The sequence below is a fragment of the Lolium perenne genome, chromosome 1, assembly GCF_019359855.2.
Source record: "Lolium perenne isolate Kyuss_39 chromosome 1, Kyuss_2.0, whole genome shotgun sequence".
Classification (NCBI taxonomy): Eukaryota; Viridiplantae; Streptophyta; class Magnoliopsida; order Poales; family Poaceae; genus Lolium; species Lolium perenne.
The window spans coordinates 123,372,036-123,381,661 of NC_067244.2; the positions used below are offsets into that span (position 1 = coordinate 123,372,036).

The 9,626-nt window shown below is 45.3% G+C and overlaps 1 protein-coding gene across 1 annotated transcript; it reads right to left on the minus strand.

Annotated features, from left to right (window-relative positions):
• Window positions 1-1,917: 1,917 nt before the first annotated feature.
• Window positions 1,918-8,415, minus strand: LOC127300756 (uncharacterized). The gene is given in 5 exon segments (XM_051330925.2): window positions 1,918-1,961; window positions 4,139-4,456; window positions 7,952-8,080; window positions 8,224-8,294; window positions 8,297-8,415. Coding segments are annotated over 4 exon segments (411 nt in total). The 5' UTR covers window positions 8,394-8,415; the 3' UTR covers window positions 1,918-1,961; window positions 4,139-4,342.
• Between the last annotated feature and the right edge of the window lie 1,211 nt (window positions 8,416-9,626).

The following is a 9,626-nucleotide window of genomic DNA, read 5'->3' on the forward strand; positions in this document are numbered from 1 at the left end:
GTCTCTCGCTTATTACTGACATTAGACACGAACGAAACTCGCAACCTTTGACAGGTAAGTAGTACTTCCTTCGATTCATTAGCATCAAGTAATATGAATCAAAGAAAGTATAACTTTTGGCTAATGTGTTTTACGAAGTGTTCAAATGGAGTGGTCACACCACCACTAAGGTGACCATAGGCAATGGCAAGAAGGCCCTTTTTTTGGGAAGATGCTTAGGTCGACGGTTGCCACCCTAAGAATATTGCGCCTCTCATTTTTTGGCTTATCTTGCAAGAAAAAGTGCACCATTGAAACGCTTTGGAGAACAACTTTTGGATCAACCAAATCTACATCCAAAATGGCCTACCCGTGGAACACATAGGGCAATTTGCAAAGCTTTGGGAAAGCATAGCTCCCCTCCACCTCGAAGATGAGGTTAATGACTCCATGATATGGAAGCTAACAAATAGTGGAGTGTATACACCTCATCATCGGCTTACAAGATGCAATTTTAGAGCCTCACCAACTCTACTATGCCACTCATGATTTTGGAGACCTTGGGCAGCTCCTTAATGCAAAATCTTTGCATGGCTAGTGCTCCAAAATAGAATTTAACAGCGAATAGATTGGAAAAACGTGTATGCCAAAATTGTGGAAGATGCAAGCTACGCAACCAAGTCCAAGAAACCGCATCTCATCTTCTTTGTACTTGTCGCTTGACAAGGAGGGTGTGGGTTAATGTTAAAGAGTGGCTTAGACTCCACGATGTTAACACCGATAACTGGATAACAACGGTGGTGGTGCTCCTTTATCCAAAAGAGAGGGCAATCAAGAAAAGACTTGGCCTCCCTTGTTATGCTTGTGTCTTGGGAGGTTTGAAAAGAGAGAAATGCACGTTTCTTTCAAAACCAGGCGTCAACGATTGATATGGGGGTGGCAAGAATCATAGAAGAGGCGGTGTTGTGGTCCTTTGCTGGGGCTAAAGAGTTGGGTATTGCTGCATGGTTTTATTAATTTGGTACACAGGATAATGCTCCTTCTATTGTTTTATTAACTAGAAGGATACCCCGCGCGTTGCAGCGGGAATTTCTCCGATAACTCTATTTTGTAAAAAAAAAAGGATATAAGTTGATTAGAATAGGATGTTATTTGTAGGAACATGTATGATTCAATTGACGTAAATAGTCAAGAGACTAACTTACAAAAACTGACTTGAAATGGTTATGTAGTTGGCGGCTAAAAGTTGATGACATGGATAATTGAATGGCTTAAAAATAGATGATGTGGCTTGCATGTAGAGTATTAATGAATGTTAGTGGGGAATAACATGGACAGTTGGATGGCTAATAAAATGAATGATGTGGATAGCTTGCATGTTGAGATAGACAACTTAAATGACCCTCTAGTGAAATTTTGCTTTATAAGAGATATAGATTTAGTACACAGGATAGCTGATGTGTACACAGGATAATGCTCCTTCCATAGTTTTAAGACTGCATGGTCTTCAAAGTTACGCTTTCTATGTAAATATGTTCCTTCCCAGCAAATGATAAAAATATTTCAGAACTAACTAGTATTATTAATTTGGTGCTCTAGCTAGTGAAATTTTCTACATTCATGATCAAACCTTACAGTGGAAGTGCAATAGCGCCGGTGCAAACATTTGAGCTAAAATCACGTGGGAGCTTTGTGTGACAATGGCAGTTGAAGGCAGACAAAATATATTTCCGGGTCCTTGAAAGGGGCAGGGGATTCCTGCATCTTGAACAAATCATAAAATGTGAAGTCCTGGCCTTCAACTTGTGCACTACATCTGACAGACGGCCACAGATTTCAGAGGCACCTAAATGTACTAGAGCGTGGCATATCCAAGTTCACCGCTATGGGCTGAGGTGACGCCTCGTTGCTACAAAATGCATTGCTAACACCAGATAGTAGCTTTGACGATAAACCACTTTAACAAGGTAAGGGTGTATCCCCTGAGGCCCAATTCGGTGCCAGTGTTTTTAGCAGTGTTTGGGCCGGTTTTGGGGTGTTTTTTTGGGGCTCGATAAAAACACCTCGAAACACCTCAAAACGCGCCTGGGCTGTTCGGGAGGCCGGTTTCGGCCCGTTTAGGCCCGACGAAACCGGACGAAACCGGCCGAAACCCGTCGGGCTGGGGTGGAAGGAAAACGCGAGCCCCCCCTCGCGTTTCTGCGTGGCGGCGAGAGGGCGACGTGGGCGAGAGGGCGACGCGGGCGAGAGGGAGGAAGACGACGCCGTCGCCGCTCCAAGACCACGCCGCCGCTGAAGCTCCCTCGACGCTCCAAGACCAGGCCGCCGACGCTTCCCCCTCTCAGGTACCTACTCTCTCCTCTCGACCTCACCGCCCCCAACCTGGCGCCCATAGCTGACCCCTCTCAGATCCGCCGGGACGGCCGTCGACGAGGGGCGTCTCACGCGTCGTCCGGTCAGCTCGGGTGGCATCCAGTTCTGTGTGCATCGGTAGTGACTAGGGGAGCACCAGGGGCCACGCTGCGCTTCCTAGATTAGCCAAACAGAAAAATGGAATGTCCGTTTCTCTGAATTCAGCAAGTGGTTTCTCTGCAGAAAAAGTTTCCAATTTGTTTGGATTCCATCATACCCAGTCTTAACTTTTCAGCATTGTATGCTTCAGTTCAGCTCAATCTGTTTGTTGCTCTAAATTTAGCAAATGGTCTCTCTGCTGATCTATGTTGATGGACTTGTTATAGCAATTTAGTTGCCAGGCAGGCTTCACGCCGCTTAGGCCTTTAAAAAAATATGAATCAGTTTGCTTATGTTATCAAACCTGTGGTGTGGATAGTCCACTTGAAAGAGACATGAGGCCTGACTGAGTAGTAGTTATCGCTTCCTAGTATCAGTTCATTACTAGCGTTTTATTTCTTGGAGCTACCTTGTGCAAAAGACATCTTGTTTCTGTATGTTTAGCGAGCGAGATGATTGTTTGTTTGCAACTGATGTAGCGAGCGAGATGCTGGTAGGCCAAGTCTGGATGAATCCGGTGTATCGTATAATCTTATATGTTAACTGCCCTTTGTTTTCACTCAATTTACCTATAGTGTCTGTCAGTAAACATTATATATAGCCATATAGTGATATAGCCTATTATCAAGTATATACCAGATGCGAGCTTCTAATTACTGTATGTCTCTCGGGATTTCAGTATTTTGTGCTAGAATGTAGCATTGGTGTGGTTGTTTATAAATGCCTCAAGTTCGTGCAACCCATGCTTACACTGCCAACTAAACATGATACCTTCTCTTCTTTTTTTGAGCGCTTGCTTAGGACTTTTTTCCTATCCCTGGACATAGTTATTGAGCGCACATTTCTCTGTATTTTTTTTGCTGTGAGAACAGAGAATGATCATGTATAGTACTGATCATGAGTGGTTTTACTTTTGCTCCCTAGATTGATAGTCAAGAGCTGTTATGTATCTTCTTGCATGTGTAATGCTAATGTATGGGTCAATCTTGGTTGCCTAGATTGATCATTTGTATGCAACTCTACTGCCAAAGTACTGTAGCCATGAAACAACTATCTAATGCATGTGGTTGTATATTAGTATTTCATGGTTTACATCTTATTTCCTGGCAGGAAACAAGTCGCTTGGACTGATTTTCTTCTCATAATATTGAAGGGAACAAGCATGCTTTTAAGAGGACTGTCCCGGGCCAAGTTGGTGCTTTATTGAGCATCTTGTAGTTTCAATATTTGCTCGGAACTATATGCCTATCCACTTTGAATTCCTCTATTTGTTTCATGTCTCCGAAAAGTAGATTATGAGATCGGGAGTTAACTGTACCATGCTTGTAGCTGTGATGATAAGATGCTATTGTTTGCATTTATGTACTGGTTGCAAGATATGATCTTCTAGTGTGCTACAAAGATTTGATTTTTTATTTATGATGCACATCTACTGTCAAAAAGATTGTCTTTTTATCTGTTTGCGTTAAATACACTTGAAAATACTACTTTGTAAAACAAGTGTTCCAAACAAGTGTTTTGACAAGTGTTTTAGGTGAAAGGGGTTTTGTAGTGTTTTGGGTAGTGTTTTGGGTGGTTAGTGTTTTCACCCAAAACACTCCACAAAACACTCCTCAAAACACAAAAATACACTGGCACCAAACAAGGCCTGAAGCTACAATACATTCAGGGGCAAAATGTGTAGCAGGGGGGCACCATGATCAATCTGACGGCTGTCCTCCTCACCCATTTTTAAAGTAAAAGAAAGCATTATGTTCAACCATTGCTACAGAGAAATGGCAGAACATATGTGTCTTAATTTAGCACAACAACGAACTGAACAGGGAGAAGAGCTTCACTCTTGGTGCTTGAATTACCATCCACGAGAGCTAAGATACACAACAAGCCGGCCAAGGGTCTCATCAACTGCCTTGTTCCATACGTGAGCCAATTCAGCTGAGCCCCTTCTAGCGGTGGTTTCACTTGTCTGCATAATATAAAAAAGGCCCAGTTACTGAGGGTGTTCCTTATAAGATAAAGAATTAGCACATGGAACAAGGAATTGTAACAGTTTCTACCAAAATGACTTCCCTCTGGTGGCTATTGGCAGGCTGTGATTATTAAGGTATATTCGATAGCAAATTTCGTTATAAATGTTGCAAGTTTTCAGACACTATACTGATACGCTATCTTGAGTACAAAAGACAACTGCAATACTAAGAAAACCTGTACTATCCATTAAAAACGATTATTTAACGAGTCATCAAATTCCACACCGATACCATGGCTTTGTTTCAACAACACAAAGAGGAAAGAGTAGAAGGGACTGAGGAAAACAACAAAACAAGGTTTTTTTTTTTTGAACAGGAAAAGGGCCTAGAAGGCCCCAGAGATTTTCATTCAGCACACACGTGGCGGGTACAAATTACAAAGAGGCCCTTTGGCATCTGTCGTACTGAGAAACCTGGAATTTGAAGAAAGGCCCTCTAGAATTGCAAAAAACACCCTGGAACAAATACTGGAAAAGCAATCAGGTCCCCGGGTGCCTCCGCCACCACCACCAGTCACCGGCATCCTCAAGGCGTCGCCGCCGAGGAACTGGGCGCATATGCTCGAACACCCGAATCCGGCAAAACTCCGTCGCCGCTGGACGCCATGGAACCACCGGGGACAAACCACTTGGTGGTAACTTGGTGTCGAGCTCCAGCCGCTTGGAGGAAGGGCCTCCACACAGGAGGGTTGAAGAGATGCCGCCATGCCGGCAGAAGATCGCGGAGGCGAGCAGGCCATCCGCGTGTTTGAGCTCGACGAAGAAGAACCGCAAATAGCACCACGCAGGCAGGCGTCGTCGATGCTGGCCTTAGAAGGTAGCAGGTCCGCGGCTTCTTTCCTCCTCGCCACCACGGCAGGCCAGGAGAGCGTGCGGCCGAGACCCCCACCACCTCGAACAGCTCCGGCGACAGGGACATCCACCTTCCAGATCCAAAAACAGCAGATCTTGCTCCCACTCCTCCAAACCACCATGGCCAGCAAGGAGAGGAACAGAAGACCGCTTCACCGCATCAGATCGACACTCCCCCTCGCCACCACGGCCGGAGAGGAGGGCTTCACCGACGCCGATAGATCGAGGACGAGCAGAGCCAGGAGCCACCAAGTTATTGGGGAAGGCGGCGTTGCCGACGCCCCTGCTTCCCTCCAGCCGCAGGAGCAGAAGAACGAGCAGCAGCAACCCTAGAAGCTCCATGGATCCGGTGGCCGGGATCCAGAGCTCCGCCTCCAACTACGGGCAGAACGCCCAAGACGCCGGCAGAGGCCGGAAAACACCAAGAAACCTACAGATCTAACCCTATACTACTCCGGTGCCCAACCTAAACCAACTCCGGCCAGCTATTCTGGCGGAGCGGCCGTCGGCGGCCCAGTCAACGGCGGAGGCCTCTCAAGAGTACTGTAGCGGGAGGAGAGCGGTGCCGGGGGGAAATGTGCACCCAGCGATCCTCTGAATCTCAGTCGACCCCTTTTTCAAACAAAACAAGGTTCGAATACCCACCACCAAGAGAGCCAAGAAATACCGCTAAAATAAACAAGAAAACTTCAAGTAATAAAAAGCAAGCTACATACACATCTGTTTTTATCAAGCAGACACCAAAATGTGTGCAATTTGGTATTGGAACAAAGCGTCAAAATAACGCAAATTATTACAGCAGGAAAAAGCAAAATACAGCGCAAAACCGGGCCAAATTAAGCTAACCTAAAAGAAAAAAAAACAGAAGCCAAAAAGGGGATAAATAACAAGAACTGGTCACTGCCCTCAAAACTGTACAGCAGGGGCAGAAGCTAGGCAGCAGCCACCTCAGCGCTTCAGCATGGGCGAGACATTGATCCAAAGCATAGAATCGTCTTTGATCTAAGCTACAGCTTGCGACAATTGCCTGGAAGACTACTTGAAGACTAGCATTTCCCCGGCAAAAAAAGAAAGGACTAGGATTTCATTCCAACCAGGTAGGCATGATAATTGCGTACCTTCACCTGATCTGCCTGAAGATTTATTTATTGTTGTTGAAAAACATCAGTTCAAAAGAACCATATGGTTACGAGAGTCGAGAGGTGATTGTTTGGTTTCTTGTGTACAATACTGAGATAGTAAATGGAAGAAAGGAAAAGACTTAAGCGCATGGACACCAATGTTAGTCAAATTGTTTTATGTATAAGGTGTACAATCATAATTTGGAAGTTTGATCGAATTAACTTTCACAATTTGAAAGTTTGATGGGACCAGCGTTCATAATTAATAAGTTCAGTAGAATCGATGTTTGAAGTAATTCTCGGATACAGTAGTCAATATTGCATAGACCCTAAACCCTCCCCCCGCGTGATGACATAGCAAGTCTTAACGAACTAGAAAATGAACAATACTACCAAGCTAGCTCACTTTCTCTTTCTCCTATAATCACACAATTACTTACAGGTGCATGATAACACAAATTACGGCCCATATTGACAACTTTTGTTTCGCTGTGTCTAGACTCTAGACCCACTAACTAGAAATCATGCACAAATGGGGTATCGTAACTAAACAAACTAGATTTAGATTTCCAAACTCTAGCTACCGGTTCTTCATTTTGGCAAGCTTATGTTCTTTTTTCTAGAGTCAATTTTATGATTAACTAATTAAGAACACACAGACCATTCACCTTAATGAGGGTCATCATCTCAATAACATATTCAATATTTTAGTTAGGGGTATCCCATAATCTTTCAATGCCAACAATACCACCACATTAATCACTTTGGATAAGAAACACAGTGACATTTGCATTGTTTCGGCAACAGAAAATGCATGAAAACTTGCCCCCATTCTTCCTTGTGTTCCAGTTTCGTTCTTGTGGGCTGGAAGTGTTCCACATGGTATTCCCAAACCAAATAGATGAACAAAAGACACCAGCATCCTCAAGACCATTTCAATATCACGAGTGCACTTCAAGACAAATAATACTCCCTCCGTTCCTAGATATAAGCCAAACAGTTTTTTGAGAAAAAAAATCAGAATATAAGGTGTATTACATTGCTCCACTTGTGTGGACAATATTTTAGGGATTTGGTTATGTTTTCTTATCTTATACAAAGTCCTCTATTAGGTCACGTCAATTGCCTAGGCTTAATCCTAACCAAACATGGTGTAATTTTTCCTAAATATGCGTTCTTTAATTTCCGTGCCAAAATGTGTATGGCTTATATCTAGGAAGGGAGGGGGTAAACTGTAACTAAATTAGCCCTCTAAAGTTAGAGCTTCGCTGCTAAGGAAAAAGTTCCACCAACAGATCATAACAATAGAAACTTCCACAACCAGATTAATTAAATTTGAGGGATATCAGCATTCCGATAGTTAAAAAATGTTCCTTGGGCACTGTTCGTATTAACGCGAATTGCTACAACAGTTGACAAAAGCAGGCAAGAAATGAATTGAATCGAACAACATGCTGACCTGATAGGAGAAGGACGGGGCCCCAGAGGCCTGGTCGGCGTCGGCAAGGGAGCGGTAGATGGCGCGGCGCTGGTGGAGGACGAAGCCACCCATGGAGACGGAGCCCAGGGCGAACCCGAGGAGGCGCTCCTGCGCGCAGATCCACACCAGAACCAACGAACCGAACCGAATCAATCAATCGGCCAACGAATCGAACGGGGCGGACGTGGACTAGAATCGGGAGACGCGAATCCCGCACGAATTTACGGAGCTGGGGGTCGGGATGGGATTACCTGCGCGAGGATGCTGATCATCGCGGTGGCGGCCGCCGGCGAGACGCCGAGATTGTCCTGGAGTTTCCTATTCCTTGTACGGTCTCAGCGGGCCTTGACGAAGTATCGCCGATGCTGCGTGCGGCGTGTGCTGGCCTTGAAGAATGAAGCGCTTGATGGGCCACGGCCATCGTTTTGGGTTGGCTGGGTTACACTGGGCTAGGCTATGGATGGATGGAACTTTGGCATACTCGCATTTACAGTGTTCATTTTCTTCGAGTAAACGGTCGCATACTCGCATCCCCTAAAGAAAAGAGAGAGTAGAGTACATGGTCGTATCTGAAAACTATTGCACTACCTAGAAATTACTTTATACCATGCATAGTAGATATCTAGTATGATTTCACGACACAAATAGCCGTAAATTACTTTCATTGCACGTCAAGCATACTTGGTGAAACATTCTAACACATATCTCAAAGCCCCAAATCAACATATGAAACATGCATGATATATCGGTTGAAACGTGTGGTGACTGCACGTAAAGTTGTGCATGAGGTCTATTGGAAGAAGCAGGAAGGGTTTGTTTTTAAAATTGATTATGAGAAAGTGAGATTCTGGAGCTCAGAGGTTTTAGTCCTTTTCATATTAGATTGATAAAGCAATTAGGCCTCGTTCGTTTCGTCCTGCCCCGGTCGGGTCGGGCCCAAAACCCCGTGGGTCGGCTGGGATCGAACACGCGGTGGATTAATCCCGTTCCGAATATAAAGTGCGTTCGGTTAAAACCAGTCGGTTTTCCACCCGCCCGATTCCCCTCCAAATCCCTCGGTTTCACCGGTTTTTAGAAACTCTCCGTCACTCCCGTGGATAGCATCTCGAATAGACGCGAGAAAAACGATACAAGCGAGGGAGGCCTTCGTTCCTCTCGCAGAAATGGCGGCGGCGACGCGAACGGAGGGCACAACGGTGGCGCCGGTGGCCGAGCAACCAACTAGAGGCCGGATCTTCTTCGACGCTAACTGTTGTGGGTATACTTCATGGGTATGTCAACGACATGGTCTAGATCCGGCAAGCCCGGGTGGCCCACAGATGGTGTGGTGGCATATGGTCCACCGGGCGACCCAGTTGCTGTTGATAGAAGATGGAGGAAATCCATCCCAGGAGCAGGAGTCAGATCCTTACCGACCTACGTCAGGAGTCGGATCCATGGAGGCCCATGAAGTGTCTGGATCCATGTCAACAAGTTAGATCTAGGTGGATTCTTGACGTGCACGGCAATGTATATTCCGTACTTAGGCATCTTGTATTCCGGCTAGGACTCTCCGTAGAAACCCTAAATCTTGGCGCCTTTATAAGCTGGATCCCGGGAGCCCTAGAGGCACAACCACAACTCATTGTAACAACGCAAAAGCGCCCAGATAATT